Genomic DNA, 21,184 nt, shown 5'->3' with positions numbered 1-21,184 from the left:
TTTCTTTTTTTTTTTTTTTTTTTTTTAATAACAGAGATCAAACTCTAATCCTTGCTTTTTTGAGGCAGGCGGCAGCACCACTGAGGTAAATCCCTGGCCCTGTAGCTTTCTTTATTGAGCAAAATGTGAAGGTTTTTGGTATCACTGTGTTTGTTTCATGGAAATAAGCTGGAAGGCTTATTTTTTGTGCTTTCTCGAGCAGTATGAGTGACAGCAGTTACATGTGCTGGAGAGATTTCATAGAATTGTGTGTCCTCTGAAACCAGGTGACAGCCCTTTAATATATTTCTTCAGTTACTTTGTTATAATTGAGATTAAAATTTTGTCTTCTGGACTCATCTTTATAACTAAATAAATTTTAGTAACTGAAATACAAAGGTTAAATATTTTTCTAGAAAATGACCCGCTTCAGCTGGACCTATAGGGTTTTGTGCGTGAGGCTGAGCAAACTAGTCTATGAGCCCTTTACTTTCCACTCTGCTGGGTGTCCCCCACTTTTTATTAACACATCGGTACTTTCTTACCCGCTCCCCACTTTTTTTTGGTGTTGAGGATGGAACCCAGAGGTTCTAAATGCTAAGCATGTGGTCTACTAATAAGCCACACTCCCAGCCTTTCTATGTTGTTCCTTGATGAAGTCAAACTGCAAACCCGTTTAGGCCTAATTAGGATATATTTTTAAATTCTATGATATATCAATAGTGGAGTAAAGACCTTGCCACTGAGCTATGAGTATCTATATATATATATATCTTCTTTTGAGACAGAGACTTGCTTTTGAGACAGGCTGGCCTTGAACTCATGACAATCCTCCTGACTTAGCCTTTTGAGTTCTGGGATGACAGGTATGTATCATCACACCTGGCCTTTATTTTTTATATTGACACAGGGTCTTACTAAGTCTCTGAGTTGCCTAGAGTGGGCTAGAACTTGGGATCCTTCTTCCTCCAAGTGTGCTGTGTGTACAGGCATGTGCCAACACACCCGGCAAAATTCTACAATTTTGATAAGCATGCTGCATTGATGGTTAAGACCCAATGAGATATGATTCGTGAGAGAGCTGTGTAAGCTTCACAATATTGAAATACCCGTTCATTACATTTCAACGCTCTTTGCCAGGACTTAGCTGGACACTGGAGCACTTGGGGTGTAGTAGATATTTGTTATCTCAGAGGCTCCTACAGAGTGTCGAGGATGGTGGTGGGGCAGGTAGAAGGGGCAGTTGTCTCAGGTGAGGTCCACCAACCTGGAGCCTGTGATCTCTTAGAGGAGCTGGAAGACAAGACTGATAAAGGCTGCAGTGGGAATGGGAGTCCCTACGCTGTTTGAGTGATGTTTGAATTCATTGTTGAAAAATCAACAGGTGTTTTGTAGCTCTAAGAGGTCGAGTGAATTCCAGGGGTGCTGAGGCACGTAGTTTATTGAAAATGTTCTCAACCTGAAAATGACTCACCTCTTCCTGAAAAGCCAGTTGAATGATTCAGTGAATATCTTTTAGATCAGGGTACAAAAACAAGGCATTGGGCTTTGGGGGTGGCTTAGCAAATTCAGAACACCTGATGCAGTATTTTGGGGGGGCGATTTTGGTACCAGGGATCAAACTTGGGACCTTGAGCTTGCAAGGAAGGCAGCGGCATCACTGAGCTAAATTCCTGGCCCCAGCTGATACAGTTTTAAAAAGAAGAGTTAAGATAATCTGGAGCTCACTATGAAAATATACAAAAGTGATGAGTTTATACTTTCAGGGGTGAAATTTTATAGTAGCTCTGAGAGGTATAGAGACTGGTAATATTTTCATTTTTTATCTCACCTCTAAAATAACAGCAGGCTTTTTTCCCCAGATGTTCTTCTTTTGGCTGATGAAAAATTTGACTTCGATCTCTCATTGTCTTCTTCGAGGTAAAAAAAAAAAAAAAAGGAGTTTTATTCCCTTGCTTTGAGCACAACATATTCACTAAAGTCTTTCATTGAATGCCAGCATTATTAATCATTAATGATCTTTTTCTCTAAAAATAGTGCAAATGAAGATGATGAAGTCTTTTTTGGACCTGTTGGCCATAGAGAAAGGTGTATTGCTGCCAGCCTAGAGTTAAATAACCAGGTTCCCGCACAGCCCGCCTCGGCGGCACCAGCCAGTGCCTGCACCTGGAGCCCGCTCACTGGGGAGAAGTTCGTGGAAGTGTACAAGGAGGCGCACCTGCTGGCCCTGCAGATAGAGAGTCAGAGCAGGACCCAGGCAGCCCCAGTTGCCCAGCCTGAGCAGACCTGGAGCCAGGGCGTGGAAAAATTTCTCCAGGAGTCAAAGCTAAAAATGAGCCTCTTTGAGAAAGAAGAGGAAACTGAGAAAAGCCCCAAGTCACTTAAAAGAGAAACATACTACCTGTCAGACAGCCCCTTAGTGGGATCGCCACTCTCACAAGGCCAGCCTCCCTCCGCCAAGCCCTTGTTCCTGGCCCCAGGCCCGGCCAGCCCTGCCCCTGTAGGGCAGCACTCATCACATGCCTTGCCCGGGAACCCACGGGCTGCCCACCCTCTGGGTCAGGCGCTGCCTCAGAAGAGGTTGCCCAGCAAGCTGCCACCACCTCGAGCTTCATCTGCACAAGGGCGCCACCTTCAGCTGGCCTCGGAGAAGGTAGAACACTTCTGGGGACCCAGACCCCTGCTTCCCACCTCTGGTCCTTGCCCCACTTCAGGGCCGGGGGTGGGGTGGGGTGGGGTGGGGGAACCTGGAGGTGTGGTAGGAGTCACGAAGTGAGGGCTGTGGCCGCCAGTGAGGCTGGGCTTCATCCCCAGGCAATGGCCTCGGAATACCTTGCACCTCCCACTTGAGAAGGGCCTTCCTGGGGACAGCCACGCCTCATCTGACATGTGTCAAGTGAGAACACGCTGTCCTGGGAAGTGGCAGCTGACAGGTGTCCCACTGGGGTGCAGTCAGCTGCCTGTGGCACCCGGACGGTCCTGGAGCTTGGTGGCAGGTGGGCAGGAGTGTCTGTCAGACCAGGACCGTGACTTGCTTCTAGGTTTGCCTGAGTGGGTTTTTGCCGTTGGGAGGGGAGGCTTGGCTGCCCCTGTGGCTGAGGAGAGACTGCGCAGGGCACAGTGGGCCCAGCTCTGCCTTTGTTGGGCAGCGGTTCAAGGAATGGCTGTGAGCTGTCAGGATGCCCAGCAAGCACCCAGGATCGTCTTCCCCCAGCTCCATACCCATCTCCCCCCAATTAGCTGTGCTCAGAGACCGGAGTGCTCACTGGGGGGCTTCGGGCAGGAGCACCGTGGACTGGGGTGTGGGGGGCTGTGTCCACTCGGATGCGGGGCAGTGTTTGTGTTGGCAGAGCCCGTGGGCACGACCGCACTGCGCCTGGCACATGTGGATGGGGCAGGTGGGCACTGAGCAACAGCATGTGGCCTATCTGGACCGCACAGCCCTGCAGTAGCCATGCTTGCTCTTATGTGATGGCCTGAGAAATCCTGCACAGTGAGAGAAGCCAGGCACAGAAGGTTGGGTACTGTGTGAGTCTCCCGTCCAAGTCTAACCCGGCCCGACCCCGCTTGACTTCTGAGACTGGACCGGATTGGGTGCGTTCAGGGTGGTATGGCCGTAGATAGGTTTACGATGAATAATTCGTGATTCCATGACATGCCTTGTTGGGCGAACCGGAGAGATGGCAAACAGCTGCATGGCTGCTAGGGGTGGGGGAGCTGAGGGGACTGGAGTGCCTGCCCACAGCTGCGGCTTTCTTCTAGCGTGTGGTGATGGTTGTGCAGATAGCAGATACACTAAGAACCACCGAGTGTATGCTTTTAACATGACAGATTCAATATGATGCGAAATATGTCTTTTTTGTTGTTGTTTTTTCTTGGTATTGAGGATTGAACCCAGGACCTTTGCAGTGTGCTACATCCCCAGCTCTTTGTTGATTTTTCAAGGCAGGGTTTTGCTAAATTTCCCAGGCTGCTCTTGAACTTGACAATTCTCCTGTCTCAGTCTCCACGATGCCTGGGCCTCCACTCCAGGTTTATCTCAACTTTTCAGATGCCACAAAGGAAAAGAGCTGTTGCCATGTTGTCATGACTCACAGTGCCTGCCGCTTTTGCCTCCGTGCGAGCATGGAGCAGCTCCACGAATGCCGTCGTCCCTAAATATGTCAGGAATGTATTCTTTGACTTTGAGGCCCAGTGAAAGCAACTTCTGGCAGGATACCAAGACTTATTGCAGTTGGGCAGCGCCTGTGGTGGAGGGGGATTCAGATTGAAGGAGCCTCTGTACAGGGTTTTAGAACGTGTGTAGCTAGAACCAGATTCTCCCGAGTGGTCCTTAAGCAAGAGTAGCTTTCCAGGCCCATGTCCTGCTATGATTTTACACTGTTTAGTGAGAGCCAGGTCTGTCCCCATGTGCATGCCTGGTCATCTGGTGGGGGCAAATGGTCCTGCTCCCCTTGCCCTAATTGAAGAATTGAAAGCCAGGTAGCGTTTGGGAAGAGGAGTGGAGCCTGGGGTGGCTCTGAACAGTAGCTTTGGGGCCTGTGGACTTTGCTATGGTCTAGACAGTCCTCACGTTTCACATTAAATTTTCAGCTCAAGAAAGAGGTACCAGCGAGTCCCTCCCAGGGGAAACTCCTGAATGAAAAGCAACCCCGTGGGGCTGGGCTCCCAGAAAAACCCCATGCGTCCCTGGATGCTGCCAGCCTGCTGGGTACCAGAGGCCACAGGGGCCAAGGCAAGCGATCACTCCTGGTTCCTAGCAAGGTGAGTCTACTGGGGCTGTGTGGCCGTGACCTGTGTGGATGGGCACAAGGCAGCAGCTTGTATCTTAATTAAAGCCAGGGTAGGAAAGTCGGAAATGGAGCCCACCAGAGGCAGCTTGGCGAAAAGCCTGCACTAAAGTCAGGCCTCGCCCTGTACCATGGGCTGGCTCTGCCCTGTCCGAGCCAAGGCCACCTGTAAAAGTAGTGATGGTCCCTGATGTCTCATGGGGCCGCAGCTCCTTATGGCCATGGTAACTGCCGCCTCGTTGCCGTTCACACTCTGGCATTGGTGTCTGCTGAACTATGCGTAGAAGTCATTGTGGACTTTGTGAGAGTAGTTAGAGCTGGGCCGAGCCTAGTGGACTCGGGAGGTTTGAGTTAGAACCTTAAAGTGTCATTTCAGCCAGCTCCCCACAGTGACTCTCGAGTAGACGTGTGAAGCCTCACTTTGAGGACCGTTGGTCCCTGCGCCCCTATGTTCAGCCAACCACAAATTGAAAATATTCCAAAAAATAAGGTGGCATCTGTACTGAACATGTACGGACCGTTTTTTGTCATTACTGTATAAACAGTGGAGGATAATGACTATTCACACAGCATTTACATTTCATTAGGGACTTTAAGGTATCTAGAGCTGATTTAAAATAATAGGTAGCTGGGGATTTAGCTCAGTGGTTCCGATGCCTGCCTTATAAGCGCAAGGTCCTCAGTTCAATCCCCAGTACCAAAAAAAGAAAAAGTGGTTTAATATTTGGGTTGGAGATTTAGCTCAGCAGAACTGCGCCTAACTCACAAGTGCAAGGTCATGAGTTCAATCCTCATTACCAAAATAAATAAATTAATTAAATAATGGGAAACTGCAGACAGATTATACCGCCATGTGCAGAGGACATGAGCATCACGGATCAGACCTATGCAGACACCTACAAGCCCCTATACTGCAAAATTACTTAGCTTTAAATTCAGGATAATTATATTAAAAAATTTTTTTGAGACCCTGCTTTTACAGAAGTAAATATAGTATGGGTAGAGAATGAAATCTTGGCTGATTCTCTATTTTCACTCTCCATCTCAGGTGGGGCTGAAGAGGAGTCTGTTAAAGCCTCCAGGCTGTGCTGGCAGCATCCCGGGAAAGTCTTCCTCTTCCTCTTCTTCCTCTTCCTCTTCCTCTTCCTCGGGGTTCTCCTCCAGCACAGCATCCAGCGTGTGCCCATCCCCAGCAGCAGGCAAAGGTGAGCCGTGGAATCCATACCAGATGAGCCAAGCAAGACTGCTTAGGGCTTTTGGGCCCAGCTGGCTGTTGCAGAGGGCACAATGTAGGCTGCTCTGGACACTGGCAGGGAGAAGACTGTCCTTGTCCCCACCCTGTGGTGCTTCTGCCAGGGAGATGGGTGGCTTCCACTCGGGGCATATGCAGTTGTATAACATGTGTACCCAGGGCCTCACACCAGTCTTGCATTCAGTCTCAGGTGTCAGGATGTGGCTGTCCACATCACCCGGAGCTCCTGGCCCTGTAACTCCCAGATGTGATTGAATCCCAACCTGAGTACCTGTTCAAACTCAGGCTCCCTGCTCATCTTGCAGAGCCAAGGCTGCCATCTAGTGGTAAAGGGAGGAATCCCTTGGTGGCAGATCATGTAGACTCTGCTCTTAAGAACTGAATTCTGAGCCCAAGATAGTGGCACACACCTGTGATCTCAGCACTGAGGGAGCCAGAGGTGGGAGGACTGCAAGTTTGAGTCCTGCCTGGGAACTAGCTCAGTGGTAGAGTGCCCCTGGGTTAATCCCCAGCACTGCCAAAAAGACAAAAATTAAATAAATGTGAGAACTAAATCCTGGGCAGGGGATGTGGCCCAGTAGCAGAGCACTTGCCTAGCATGCAGAGCACTGGATTCAATCCCCAGTGCCACAGAAACAAACACAAGGACCTAGATCCTCTTCAGATCCTATTTGCTGTGTAGACTGGCCATGGTCCAGTGAGGTTTTGTTCTGATCTGATTTGGAATCCCAACTCTGCCACTCGGTGGTGAGAAGTGCGTGTCCTGACCTTTACACTGAGGTGACAACGCCTGTCTTGCAGGACTCCTGTAAGCCTTGGGAATCTTCTGGCACGCAGGGAGGGAAGCGCTTCTGGGGTGTGTGTTGTTCACTGGCTCAGGACATCAAACCCCTCCGGTGACTTTCTGTCAAGAGCCGGGAATGGGACTGTGGTGTGTGTTTATGTCAGTGTCATACACAGCAGAACACCAGGGTCAGACAAGATTGCATGTGGGAGCGAACCTTGCATGGCTGTGTTATGTACTACACAGAAGCTATGGCATTAGTTCAAACTTTTCTTTAAGAATCCTTGACCAGATCGGGCGTGGTGGAGCCACACACACACCTATAATCCGAGCACTGGGGAGGCTGAGGCAGAAGGATTGCCATGAGTTCAAGGCCAGCCTGGACTTGCAGTCTGGACATAGCAAGACCCTGTCTCAAAAAAGAGAGAATCCTTGACTACATTGACTTCATTAAGGATAGTAGCTGACGGTTTACCACCCTAGTTTATCTGTTACTCCTTTCTTTTTTTTCCAGTACCAGGAATCAAACTGAGGGCCTTGGATTTGCCAGGCAGGTGTTGTGCCACTGAGCTACTGCTGTTGTATTTTAAATTGTTCTTGTGATGAATACAACTATGCCTCGTCCTCATAATTTAAAGCTCAGCTGGTCGTGATTGCATCTCCTTCCCCGCGCCCCTCCCCTGTGCCGTGCGGTCTCCGTGACTATACTGCCAGTTCCCTCTGCTTGGCGTGGGTAGAGTTGTGCTGCCAAAGCGATGAAGACAGGTCCCCCCACCCCTACCACTGGGGACTGACCCCAGGGCCTCTGCATTGAGCTGTATCCCAAGCCCTTCTGTTTCTTTAATCTTGAGAAAGAAGCTTGCTAATTCCAGGCCTGTGCCACCACACCTAGCTGAGATAGAGTCCGACCTTGGGGATGTTTACTGATTTCTTGGTAATCACGCTGAGAATCAGAAAACACTCCAGGGAGCTGCAGGCAGCCTGGTGAGCATGTGCCTGAGACTGTCTGGGGATTTGCCGATGGTGGTGCGCTGTGTGCGTGGGCGACGGGGTCTTGGTTTAAAATCAGTGTGTGTTTGATGACACTGCCTTCGTATGTCATCCTGCAGGGAAGTCCAGCGAGCTTGCAAGTGTTCCTGCCGGTGGCGCCCAGCCTCTGCCAAGCACTGGCAAGCCGGGCGGGCCGGGACCTGCCATACTGCGCCAGGCCCTGGCAGCAGCCCCTGTGGGGGCGTCCAGCGTGCAGGCAGGAGGGATTGATGCTACCCGGTCCACGGCACCACCCACAGCTCCCCCAGCCCAGCCGCAGACCCCGGAAAGTGGAGGCCCGAGGCCGAACCCTGCTTCCGTTTCATCAGCATCTTCTGAGCTGAATAAAACTCAAAGCCTAGGTCGGCGAGATTCCTGTCTAAATTCCAGGATGAAGGCTGTGTCTACTCCTACAGATCCATTTAAAATTCCCAGGTTTTCGATCGGTAAGTAATTGATGATATCTAATGTGTTTTTGAAATGTTGGAGAAAGTGTTCCTTTGCCCTGACAGCCCTGTGCCCCTGCCTCTCGCTCGCCTTGCCCTCAGGGTCAGGGCTGGCACTGTCCCTTGTGTCACATCTTCATCTTCCCCTGTCTGTCCAGCTGCTGCGGAGTTAACCTTGGCGAAGGACGTCCAGCTCAGTTTTCATTTCGCCATCTGTCTCCTGTGGAGCTGTGTTGAGCCTGTTCCTAGCTGCTATCTTAGCCTCTTTCTTCCAACACCACCGTCTCTGCACTGTGGAGTGTGTTTGTGTGGACTTGGTTTTTCCCACTGCTGGTGTTGCCAGTTGTGCGTTTTGAGGGTCTGAACGCTGTGTCCGTCGTTAAGGAGCTGAGCTGCGGTCTCGCAGGCAGGCAGCACCGCTTGTTGCTCAGTGGAGTGGATCTGAGGGGCCGCTGCTTGCGGTAGTTAGTGCTCCCAGGAACTGTTGTCGGCTCTCACTCTCCTTGCTGTTGGAGTGTGACTGTTCCCAGCCCCCCGGGCTCTCCAGTCCCTTGTCCCCTGCTTGCTCTTGTCATGACTTCTGGAGTCTTGTCCTGTACCAGGTGCTGCAAGAGAAGAGCCCTTCTCCCTGTAGCTCCTTCCTCTCCCATCCTCTGGCCTTCCCCTGAGTCCCCTGGGTCCCGTTTCTGTCGCCTGGGGTCAGAGAGCCTGTCCTGCCCTCCCGGGCCTACCCACCTCTAGGGTGTGGTGTACCTGGGAGGTCGAAGGTGGTGTTTGCTTAGGGTCCATGAATTAATGGGACACAGCTGTGTGGCACAGAAAGTTCAGTTCTGTCCTATAGGCGGTGGCTGTCATCTCAGAGCACTGGGCCAACACTGTTATGTTAGGAGTTGTATTGCAGAGATTTAATTGGTACAAAGTTCAAAAGGGAAAACAAAACAACAGAAGCGTAACAAATGTGGTCTGTGCAGTGGCCTTGAACCACCGTCCCAGGCTGAGAGGAGATGGACTGAAGGGACCCAGGGCCAGCCCTGCCCGTCCCCCTTCCCTTCGTGCCGAGTCTCAGTTTCCGGACACAGCATGTAGTATTAACAGCAAGCTTCTTTGATCATCATGTGATCGTCCCAGGGTTGGGATAAGTAAGAGAGTGTTATCAGAGAGCCCTGTTAGTTTGATGTGAGCAAGAAGTTGTGTTGGATGTCACCAGAGTCACTAAGTCAGGGTCTGTGCAGTTACCTGCAGGGGCTATGGAGTGAAGGGTTTTAATTGCATTGTTATCCTGCCGAGTGAAAAGACTAAGAAAACATACACCAAAAGCAAGCAGGGTAGGAGACGCCTCGTGACCAGATCCTCTCTGACATTAGTTTCCTGCCCTGTTTTGTGTGGTTCAAATGTCACGGTGATGCCACCCGTGCCTGTGCAGTTTACGTGGGACCCACGCGGGCACACAGGCTCGTTGTCCCTGTGAATTCACAGCCAGTCGCCCGGTTGCCTGTGTGCAGGGCTTTAGGAGGAGCATGCCGAGATCTCAGTGATCTGAGAGAACAGGGTTGGTGGAGACTGGTTGGAGAATTTAGGGTCCGGTCCAGCTGATGATAATAAATAAAAACTTCGATGAACAGAGCTGCCATTTGATGACAGGAGTGTTAAAGTGAGGTTTTTTTGAGACAGGGTCTCACTATGTAGTTGAGACTGACCTGAAACTTACTATGTAGCCCAGGCTGGTCTCGAATCCACAGCAATCCTCCTGCCTCAGCCTCCCGAGTGCTGGGGATTACAGGCATGCGCTACCACACCCGGCAGTAATACCAACTTTTACCAAAGGTAACAAGAGAAACCAATTTGTTCGTAAACTTAGATTAGCTTAGGCTGCACTACTCACCTGTGAGCGGTAAGAACTGAGCTTTGCCATGGAGTAACCTTGGGCTTAGAAACCTGTGGGGCCTGGAGAGCAGACAGGGGTCGCCCCCGGGTTCACATCTCATGTGCCAGGCTCCAGGCCTGCTGGAGCTGAGGGTTCTACACACAACAAGGCTGGGGACCCTCGGAACCAGGCACCTGGAACACTTTCAGATCAGCCAGCATTTTCCATCACAGTCTGTTAGGAAGAGAACAGATTCTTACCAAGTTTAGGCAAATAAGCACAGTGCCATTAAAAAATACAAACAGGGTTTTTGAGTTTGGGAGGAATTAAGCAGGGAGGAAAAAGTAAATCATTCCCACTGGTTTACAAAAATATATCAAATTACTGTAAACTGTAGATAGCTTCAGAAGCTTCTTTAAATCTAGAAAATAAAAAAAGTAAACTTTCAAGTAAATGGTATAAAGCCCACGTATTTTGCCCGTTGACCCAGTCTCCTTCCTCAGTTCCTCTTCCGTGTTGCCCTGGGCACTTAGCGAGCCCCTTGGCCTCTTCACAAGAGTTCTGGGAATTCCCGTGTAGTCCGCTGGTCTTAGAGTTACCAGCACCCTGCTCACGAGTCTCTTACAGCCAATGACTAATGGTGAACCCGTTTAGAGGAGAATCAAAACTGTGAAGGCCAGAGGATAGGAGTTTGACGAGAGTGCAGCAGTTGAGGAGGGAACTCAGTGGTTTGTACAGCACAAAGCATTTAAGATGACGAGTATGAGCCACAATGTCACACCAGGGCCACCAGGCTGGGATAAAGTCGTCTAATGCTTAGAATATTAAGCCAACAGTATGTTGGGCCGGGGATTTAGCTCAGTGGTTCCACCGCCTGCCTCGCAAGTGCAAGGTCCCGAGTTTGATCCCCAGTACCAGAAACAAACAAACAAACAAGCCAATAGTATGTGCAGATGATATAACTTAAAGAAGGCTGAGTATCCCTATGGATTTTATCAGCATGGCTGGGCACATGTAATCCCAGCACTCAGGAGGCAGAGGCAGGAGGATTGTGGGAGTTCAAGGCCAACCTGGGCTACATAGTTCAGGGCCTGAACTATAAAGTGACACCCTGTCTCAAAAAACAAACAAACCCCCGAAACCCAGTATAATCTCTAAATTTTTTTTTTTTTTTTTTTTATCAGGGATGGAACTCAGGTCCTTGCGCTTGCGAGGCAGGAGCGGAACCACTGAGCTAAATCCCTGGCCCATAATCTTGAATTTATATGTAGTAGTTGAGGCTCAGTGTCAGCCCACTGGGAAATGACTCAGATGTACATATCTGTGACCTCAAACTTTAAAATACATGCAAATTTCACTTACCAACATTTACCCCTCTTACATTCACCTAGTTCTTTTTTTTCTTTTTCTTTTTTTGGTCCTGGGGCTCGAACTCAGGACCTTGCACTTGGGAAGTAGGCGGCAGAACCACTGAGCTAAATCCCCAGTACTCTTTCTGTTTTTAGACAGGGTCTCACTATGTATTCCAGGCTGGCCTAGGCCTTGAACTCATGCAGCCCAGGATGGCCTCACTCATAGCCATCCTCCTGCCTCGGCCTCCCCATTGCTGGGGTTACAGGATGTGCCCCCACGCCTGGCTTCCTTTTGTCCATCTTCAGTCTTAAATTAGTTTAGAGGTTAACTCTTGTATGTTTTCATTTTATCTAGGACTGATTGAAATAACAAACCTCTGGGTGACCTTGAATTTTATAACAAAATTATCTTTGCCAGTATGGTTTGCCTGGCTAAACATTGTGGGTGGAAACATTTTTAAAAATGTTTTTTAAAAAATTATTTATAGATTTTCTTTGGCTTTTCCTGACCCGTGTGACAGACGACACAGTTTTGACACTGCACAGAGAGGTCTTTTATTTTGCTCTGAGCTCAAGATTAGGCCAAGGCGTTGGAGAAGCTTAAAAGAAGGCAGGACAGTTGTAAACCATTGCTTGCTGAAGACTGAGGGTTTCATTTCCAGAAGGGATGACTCTTGGGAGTCTAGGCTGACACAGAGCTGCTGTCAGTTGCAAAACCCTTAATTTGAAAGGTTTCCCCTTCTCCCATCGGGGCTGAAATGTTGTAAGGAAAATCATAAGGCTCTGTCCTTTTTCCACTTCCGTTTGTCTTTATCTTGATATCGACAAATGTGGCAAAGCTGGTGGTTGCTGGGAGGCACTTGTGGATGAGCGAACCCTTCCCACCCTTCCCGACCTCCTGGCTTTCCTGATTTCTTTTTTGTGGCTTCATTTTGACTCTGACAGCCTTCCCAGGTACCTGGGAGATCCTGGCATTGCTCGCCGACACTGGCCGCCTGTGACCCCTGCCAGCTCACAGAATTCCCAAGGGTTCAGGGAGCCAAGCGTCTCTGAGTGCCAGGCACTCAGAACTCTAGGACCAAGGGCTGTAATGATCAGCCAGGTCCTGCTCTCGTGGAATTTATGTTTAATAGAAGATACAAAGTATTATCAAGTGCAGTTTTGGATCCTAAGCGTAATAATAAAATGAATAAGGAGGGTGTCATTTCTGCTGCGTGTTGAGGAGGACTTTAGACACAGTGGTCCTTCCACTCCGATGTCAGGAAGGGCACCAAGCTCTGAACCAGGAGCAAGAGGCCGAGCTGGGGATGGAGCTCAGTGATGGGCATTTGAATGAAGTCCCTGGTTCTGTCCCCAGTACCACACACATGAAGCAGGTAGCCCCTCAGCCACCCCGCGGGAGAACATTCTGGGTAGCAGAAGTGGCACTTGCAAAGGTCCTGAGACAGAAGGGTGTTTTAACAAGTTCCAAGGAGAGAATGAAGACTAGTGGGTATAGGGATGTGTTACAGTAGTGGGGATTAGATTCTTCTACAAGCCTCAAGTAACTGTAGTCTTCGTCACGATAGATGTTTATGTACCTCCCCCATCACAGCGCCAGGTAGACTCTGCAGGGCTGGTAAGCTGCTCCTCAGTTGCAGGGTCCCAGGCTTCTGTGTCGTTTAGCCATGATTAGTTTCCCTTCCTCATGGTCTAATGTGGCTGCACCAGCTCCAGGCCACACGTCCCCCTTCCCAGGCACAATACTTACTTCGGGCCATCTGCCATTTCTTTTTATGTCCCAGTGATCAGGACTCAGTCACATGATCATGCCTCTCATCAGAGGCTGAGAGAACAGTTTCTTCTGCACTCAGCTAAAATGTCTCATGGTGAAGCAGATGTTTGCACCCAGACAGAACTGTGGACAGGGGAAGAATCACAAAGAGCTGAAGGCAAAGCCGGGCACCTCAAGGCCAGCTCACTCGGCACCTGCGTAGTGACCACAGCAGGGACTGCAGTGTCGCCAGCTGCGGGAGGAGGTGCCCGTGCAGGGTGTGACTGGCAGAGATCCCTCTGCTAGGGCAAAGGCGCTCTGGGGAGTCGTGGAAGCCTCGCTCAGACCCACTGAGAGGGGAGGGCCCCCGTCCACCTGAGGTTCCAGGAGGTTAAGGCACCACAGGGCTGTGTGTGCAAGGTACCCATAGCCTGATGTCTGCTGGGTGCCACCTGTCAGTGGCCAGAGGGCTGGCGGAGGCGGGGACAGAGCCCCCTGGCTGCTGAGCTGGGCGGTGTGCCGGGTGGGGGTGAAAGTCGGGCTCCAGCAGAGCAGGGAGCTCGGAGGCGCCCGCTGTGTACTCGGGCGCTGTCCTCTGAGCCGCGCCACACCTCCGGCCCCATGTGCACAGTGGCGGGTGTCCCTCCTCACTCTGCCAGTTCCGGGGTCTGGGCTGCTTTGCTCATCTGGTGTGCAGTGACTCAGATCTGCTTTGCAGCCTCCACAGGCTACTGCTCCTGTCCTCACCGCGCAGCTCATACACCTTCCGTCTGCCACTCATCCTGACGGACCTGCGCTGTTTGGGAGAGGCCAGACTGCTTGGTGCACATAATCTGGGGCACTGCCTGGGCCGCAGCCCCTGCCTCAAGTGTGCTGTGCCCCTCTCTCACTGGGTCCCAGGCGGGGCAAGTGCTGCTCGCAAGCTGCAGGTTTTCAGTGTGACTCTTCTGACCTTTGTCTCGCTCACGGGAGCCACCCTCACTGGAGTAGGGAAATAGAGACATCAGACTTGCCCGCGTGCCGAAGTCCCCAAACGAGGGGCCTCCCAGCGGCCTGTCTGACCATGCCCACCTCTCACTCCTAGGCGGGTCCCCCAATGGTACGACACTGAAGTTCTCGCGGACACAGAGGCTGCAGTCGTGGGCATCTGCTGGCAGGTGAGTCACGTCGGGCTGCTTCCTTTCTTAAGTCGAGAGGACGACGTGTTCCCAGCTCCTCCGAATGCCGCCTCTGCGGGGTGCCCTCCCCGCGGCCGCTGCCCGGCCACCTTTGCAGCAGGCTTTCGGCCACAGCCAAGCCACCTCTGCCTGCCCTGGGGTCCTTGGCGTCCCTTCTCTTGTAGCCGTTACTGTCACTTGTGGAGGTTGGTCGCCAGCACCACTCCCCATTTTCAGTGCGGAAGAGGTGGGGGAATGGGAGGGACTCGGCCTCTGGATTCGCATCTACATGGTAGGGGCTCTGGCGCAAGGCGTGGCCAGCCTGCGTCACACCGCCAGTGGGAAGGGTTAGGCCCAGCGGAGGGAGTGCTGGGCTAGGACACCACAGACAGGCGCTCCCGGCTCTGACTTGGATCATCCTGAGGCTTTCAGCAAAGTCCTGACCGCCCTGGGCTTTGATTTCCTCGTATGTAGACTTGAGCCGCTGCACTCCATGGTCCAACCAAATTCCCACAGCACAGCCATGGGGAGATGCCTTCTCTCCCACACCCAGGGCATGGCGTGGGAGCACAACCCAGAGCTGGACAGCCTCAACCCCCTCAGCTACCTCTCTGTACCTTGGTGTCCCCTGGAGACCACAAGAATAGCTCCTGCCCCTGGGGTTGCATTGAGGATGGCATTTGTTGGCGTTTGTATTTATCATCACTGGAGTTCAGGGTGGAGCCTGCAGGATCAGCCGGAGAGGGGCAGCCGGTGGGGCAGGAGCCTGACCTGTGGGTACCTCTCGCCGCAGGCTCCCTGGGCAGAGTCTGTCCTCCAGGGAGTGTTATTTAGGTTCCACATTCTTTGAAAAATATAGAAGTTGTCCTTGATGCATGAAAAAACAGATAAGTCTTGGGCTCCACATTGGTAAGATGTCCTTGAGTGGTGTTGTTTTCTAAGTCCCTGTTTTTTGGGCTGCTCTACAAAACTGTCGCAGTCTGGGGTTTAACAGCAGAAACAGGTGTTCTGGAGGCTGGACGTCTGAGGGGAAGGTGCCGGCAGGCTCAGTGCCTGGCCAATACCCTGCAGTAGCAGTAGCAGCGGGCGGCCTTCGTACCACATCTTCACACGGTAGTGAGCAAGCCAGCTCTCGGGCCTCCCTGTAAGGGCACTGGTCCCTTCGTGAGGGCTTCGCATCCTGGTTGCATCACCTCCCTAAGACCTCCCAACCCCCACTGAGTTGCAGGCTAGGATTCAGGGTAAGAATTCAGGGGAGGGGCGTGAACAGAGTCCATCTCCAGTAACAGTGGACTCAGCCTTTCTTCATCAACAGCAAGAAAACACATGACAGCCAGGCGGGGCGGCAGATTCATGGGACGCGAGATGGAGACTGTGGTAATTTTGTGTCTTGCCAGTGGGCAGGCTGCAGTCCTGCCTCCCTGGAGCCCCTCCTCAAGGACAGCCTGACCCAGGCCTTGCTGGCCAGACTCGGCGCACTGGCTGGTGGGCGTTTCACTTTGTTCAGCCCACCTCTGCTCACCTCTGACCGTGTCTTCCCAGGGCCGTGGTTCACAGCACTCCTGTGAGACGTTCTTCAGGGCCAGCGTCACAAAGCCCCTCCGGCAGCACGCGGACGCCCACGAGTGCGAGACGAATGTCCGCATTGCCAACGCCTGCCAGCCGGCGCCTCTCTGGCCTCCCACTGATGACCCCCAGAACCATGCCCAGGGCCCTAGCATCCCCGCTCTTTGTCCCTGCCCGGCAGCGGCTGTCTTCTGAGCCCCGGAGGAGATCCGCAGTAGGGTGAGAGCAGAGGTTGCATACCCTGTGCTGGGTGGCGTGTGGTCCTCAGGAGGCGGGGCAGCATCGGCACCCACCCAGCACTGGACGGGATCTGGAGAGGAAAGTGTGGGTGTTCCCTGCTCCTGCCGTGGTTCTTAACTGACTGGTACAGGGCAAACCCAGGTAAAGGCTGTGCTTGGGCCACCCAGGTGGTTGGTACCAGGGCCCTGGGAGGCTGGCAGGGTAGACCTCAGCACCTCCCGCCGGGCTCTTTGCCCTGCCCTCTGGTGCTGCTGTCAGGACTGGTGGCCCTAGGGTCCCCACCTACCTCTCCCACCTCGTCTGTCCCTGTCTGGTCATGGTGCTTACACATACACACACCCACCACCAGCATGCCTGCCTCGCTGCACCCTGTGCCTGTAATGCGCTGTCCTGGCCCTAGCCCTGGCCTTACCACAGCCTACTTCCCTCTCATTCTACCCTTCCCGCTCCTCTTCCCATCACCTGCACCCAGAAGGATGTGGCTGTCTGCCTGAGGGATGTCAGGCTCTTCTGTGGCCACGAAGCTCCCGGAGAGCCGGGACCCTCTGTCATCCTTACCCCCAGAGCTTACACACCCCCAGAACACGGAGCTCCGGAAATATTTATGAGTGTAATTCTTGTGTGGATAGTGTTGGTCTCAGCGTTGGTTCCTTGACTTGAGGCCATGTCTAGGAGCCAGGAGGAGCCTCACTGCCTGCCCCCGTGCCTGGCCTGATATTTAACAGCTGTTAGGGAAAGGATAAAAGGCACAGGGCCAGACCAGAATGAGCCTGTTTCCAGTGGAAGAGAACCTTGGGAGCCACTCAGCCCTCCCATTAGGCAGAAGAAACTCGATGTCGGGACAGCCACAGTGTCCCCGAAACTCTGGCTCTGCTGAGGAGCTAGCACAGGGCCAGGCAGTCCCACCACCCGATGATTCCAGGAATCTCCTTTCTTTCACAGCACTGAGCCAGCGAGGGACAGCGGCCGAGGGCCAGGACATGGGCAGGTGGCTTCCTCACCCAGAGGGGTCTTCTCCCCTCCTCCCTCTGTGCCCCAAGCTCTTTGCTTCTCCCCAGAGCAAAGCAGTCCTTCCTCAGAAGACCTTGCCACAGGACCAGCTCAGGACGAGGCCAAGCCCAAGGAGGACACCCACCCAGCTGAGGTAGGCAGGAAGGTTCATGCCCGCCAGGCAGTGGGGTACACAGAGCCCAGCTGCTCTGCATGGCTCCCAGTTCCCTGCAGCACTCGCCCTGTGGCTGGCTCTTTGCCCTGTTTAGTGAAGGAGGCAGTCAGGGGTCAGAGGGAAGGAATGGGAGCAAGGCCGTGCCTCCACGCTGGGGAGGGCTTGGGGCTTCCTCCGGGTGGTTTGGTGAGCAAAGCCTGTGTCTTTCAAGGTGGTAGACACAGCAGTGCTGGACCGTCCTCCCCTGCGCGGCCCTGCCCCAGCGCTGCTTGTGGACATCGGGTTGGACCAGCTTGCCATCTCTCCTCCGGCCGAGAGCCGCGCCCCAGAGGACCTCCCACTGATCGACCTTGGCAGCACTCCTGGAGCGGATGTGTCTTTGGGGCCTGCGAGCGGACCCTTGATCGACCTCACCGCCAACACCCCGGACATGAGCAGACATGATGTGTCCAAAGCTATGCCAGCCGAGGGCCAGGTGAGGGCCTGGCCATCTGTGCCAACTTTAGCCTGGGTGCTCTTGGTCCCAGGCACCTGGAATCATGGTGGTCTAAGCTTCTCAAAAGTTACCACTGCCAGTAAGGCATCATGCCAGGACCCACCGAGCGCTCGGGGTGCAGGGTTAGTGTCCCAGCCCCACAGCCCATACCTGCAGTTAGGGAGGAGCACGGGCACCTTAGGTTTTGATGTCAGTGTGTCCATCTCTTCCCCCGACATCTCACCGTGACAGTGGCTGTTTTCCTACCGCAAGCCCCAGGAGGATCTGGCGTGCAGGTCTCCGTGGTGTCTGTGGTGGGGCACCTGTGCTGGGGCACAAGAGGCTGTGCTCACCTTGTCATTTGCTCTCCCGCAGCTCATCGACCTGTGCTCCCCTCTCATCCAGCTGAGCCCCGAGGCTGACAAAGAAAACCTGGACTCGCCACTTCTCCGGTTCTGAGAGGTTTGCTAGCTGTGCGAGGAGCAGTTGGTCCTGAAGTGGCTTTGACCTTTAGAAATGTGGTATAGGAAGCATATTTTTTTTAAAGGCTATGTGCATTTTCTGCACCTGGAGGGGCAGCTGGGGACAGTCCTGCTTCCGTAGGCTCCTCCCCTTCTATTCCTAGGCTGGAGTGCGCGCTCTGAATGAAGAATGTGAGGTTTCTGTGTGTAAAATAGCAAGCACCTAGTTTTAAAGTTAAATGTGTATGAAATGTTAAATAATCTAGATTTAAATTAAACTGTAAAATAAAAGTACATTAAAACATACTTGTTTTTGAAGCTTATCCTGATTTTCAGATGTATATAGCTATTCTCATCCCACCCATCACTAAGCAAGACCTGTTATCTGGTCATTAGTGCTTTTATAAGTGATTTTGAAAATTTAGTATGAGTAAAAATTGGCATAAATCCAGAGCCCAGCCCATCCCAGCTATACCCACCCCCATCGCGGGCCTGGGAACCTGCATCTGCCGGGCACTCAGCTGGTTCTAGTGTAGGGGCGAGGGCCACACTTTGCAGAGGCCCCCTAGGCAGTTGGCTTCCTGAGGGAGGGAGAAACATGGGTAACAGGAAAGGCCCAGCCCTGTGCCAAGGCCCCACCTGTTGGCCAGGAGCAAGCTCGGTGTGCTTTCATCAGGGACACCGATGGAGGTCTTGGGGACTAAGGGCACTGGAAACCAGCGCCTGCCTGAAGCCTCTCATTTACTAAGACCAGTGTCCTGGAGGCCCCTGATTTCTGCACGTCTCTTTATGGTTTGAAGAGTCCTTAGTCTGTTCTCTACCATCAGAGGAGACTAGCAGGACCCCACTTCAGTTTCCCTGTATTAGGCCAGGTCCTTCCCTCTTCTGCAGCTCAGAAAAGGGACAGCCAGGCTTGACTTCACACCTCCACAGATAATGTGGCAAATATAGAATGGCCACCTGGAACCAGCTGTGGTGGCATCCAGAGTGGGGAACACAGCTGGCATGGACACACCTGCAGCCAAAGGCTTTGAACAGAAGGCGGGGACATACAAAGATGAACAATGATGATACTGAGCTGGGGCTGCCTCAGGTTTGCCAGCAGGCTAGGGGCTGCAGCAGGTCCCCCTGCAGAGTTGTAGCATCCTAGGTATTAGCACCACAGGGCCCTCACCTAGCCTCTGCTTTGATCCCTCGAATCACAGAGGAATAAAACCAAACCCGGAAGTGAATTCATTCAACAAATGACACCTCTAGTGTGGGTCAGGCTGCGTTTTCCTGGGAGTCCAGTGAAGTACAAAGCTGTGACATCTTGGGGCCTGATGTTTGATGGGGTAAAAAAAGACATCAAACTTGGCTAACCTGTTGTGATAGTCAAATTATGTCTTGGCTGTCTCCACTCAAGCGGTAGTGTTCCACAGTCCTCACCTGGAGCCCTGGGCCCTGGCTCTTCCTGTGCTTTCTCCTCCCTGTGCTGGGCTGTCCTGGAGTCAAGGGTGTGCGGTCCAGTGTACAAGTACCCGGAGCACAGCAGTACTTCTGGCGTCTATGGACAGCTGGAGAAGGCCTAAGCACATGGGTTGGGCAGCACTGTCCTTGTGCTCAAGCTGTACTCCCCCTCATGCCCCCTCTGCAGTTGGACAGCTTGCCTGAAATCCCTACCTTTTCTGGCACCCAGGCCCCAATCTGACCACTCTTAGGGTGCACAGAAGTGCTAAGATGTTAGAACCAACATGCCTCTGGCACTCTGGGCGGGCTGAGGGCTGGTCACCTCCTTAGCACAGCACAAAGGACCCTAGCTGCCAATGGAGCATAACCCTGCCAACCTTAAGGAGTTCAGTTTCCTATGATTTGCACATTTCTGTGGTCAAATGGCTCTGCGTTTTCCATCTGAAATCCACACACCTCACACTGCTGTTGACAGGTGGAGCTTGGGTTATTATCACTCTGCCTTTGCCAAAGCCAGCACACTCAGTAATACTCAGTGAACCCTTGGTGCTAACAGGTGGCCAAAACACCACATTTTTAACTGAAAAGCCACAGAAAATGTGCATGTGTAAATTTCCGTGTGGGAAACATGATTATTGGTTGCAAGTGTTAACTTTAGTAACTCCATTTTGTTAAGTTCCTCCACCTATTGTGGGAATCATGCTTATTAGTTGCAAGTGTTGTTAACTTGTTTTTGTTGAGCCTGTTTTCTCTTTCCTGTGTGAACTCTCATTTCTGTGGAACAGGTGTTGAGGTTACTATGGTAATCCTAGCCCGTAATAGTTTGTGGGTTTTTTTTTCCTTTAAAAGGCTGATGCTTGCCTACAATAAACGTCGCCTTGATCAGACTCTTGTCTTGGCGTCCTTCCTTTCTCTCTGCCCCATCTCCACCCGGCTGCTCTTTGAGGTTTGAGACACTGCTGGACAGTGCTCTGCGTCGCCTGCTCGCAACAGTTCTGGCTACTTTTTGGGTTAGCTGTAGTGCACTCAGGTCCAAAGCCTTTTGATTTAGGCAGGAAGGAACTTACTGTACTGTCTTGGCTTATATCTAGATGTTCTAAAGCCCCATACGCTCACAGACGGGCTTTTGGAAGGTGACTGGATCATGGGTGTGTGATCTTGGTTCAGGGGTTTATGATACTGGATTAGTCCACTGATGGTTTTAAAACTAAAGATGAGGCTGGGAGGGAGAGAGAGCCCGGGCAGCCGGGAAGCCTTGGTCATGGACCAGGGAGGTCCAGGGTCCCTTCTCACGCTGGATGCCCACAAGTCTAGGCGGAACGCGGGGAGCGAGGAGCGTGTTTCCCGCCCGGCAGTGAGCTCGGCCTCTGTGGTGGGGGCGGGACTTCCGGCGCGAGGCGGAAGCCGCCCCCGCGGTGGAGC

General features: G+C 52.4%; 2 protein-coding genes across 4 annotated transcripts in view; both read left to right on the top strand.

The window, feature by feature from the left end:
• Positions 1 to 20,017, top strand: part of Gtse1 (G2 and S-phase expressed 1) — a 23,431-nt gene extending 3,414 nt beyond the window's left edge. For 2 of the 3 annotated variants that reach the window (XM_010634309.3, XM_010634310.3), the window contains exons 3-12: positions 1,842 to 1,899; positions 2,017 to 2,632; positions 4,573 to 4,743; positions 5,818 to 5,974; positions 7,915 to 8,280; positions 14,334 to 14,406; positions 15,949 to 16,191; positions 17,155 to 17,356; positions 17,589 to 17,852; positions 18,228 to 20,017. In XM_010634309.3, the coding sequence (XP_010632611.1) occupies positions 1,842 to 1,899; positions 2,017 to 2,632; positions 4,573 to 4,743; positions 5,818 to 5,974; positions 7,915 to 8,280; positions 14,334 to 14,406; positions 15,949 to 16,191; positions 17,155 to 17,356; positions 17,589 to 17,852; positions 18,228 to 18,311 (2,234 nt within the window). In that variant the 3' untranslated portion in view covers positions 18,312 to 20,017. The remainder of the gene's footprint in view (positions 1 to 1,841; positions 1,900 to 2,016; positions 2,633 to 4,572; positions 4,744 to 5,817; positions 5,975 to 7,914; positions 8,281 to 14,333; positions 14,407 to 15,948; positions 16,192 to 17,154; positions 17,357 to 17,588; positions 17,853 to 18,227) is intronic. The other variant, XM_010634311.3, reaches the window with a different exon arrangement.
• A 1,006-nt stretch (positions 20,018 to 21,023) lies between these two features.
• The window catches only part of Trmu (tRNA 5-methylaminomethyl-2-thiouridylate methyltransferase), a 15,368-nt gene continuing 15,207 nt past the window's right edge, over positions 21,024 to 21,184 (top strand). Inside the window, exon 1 of the mRNA XM_033765883.1 lies at positions 21,024 to 21,116. Within this exon, the coding sequence (XP_033621774.1) occupies positions 21,024 to 21,116 (93 nt within the window). The remainder of the gene's footprint in view (positions 21,117 to 21,184) is intronic.

The sequence above is a fragment of the Fukomys damarensis genome, unplaced genomic scaffold, assembly GCF_012274545.1.
Source record: "Fukomys damarensis isolate Sample0158 unplaced genomic scaffold, DMR_v1.0_HiC HiC_scaffold_19, whole genome shotgun sequence".
NCBI lineage: Eukaryota > Metazoa > Chordata > Mammalia > Rodentia > Bathyergidae > Fukomys > Fukomys damarensis.
This window is presented reverse-complemented; position numbering and strand designations above follow the sequence as displayed.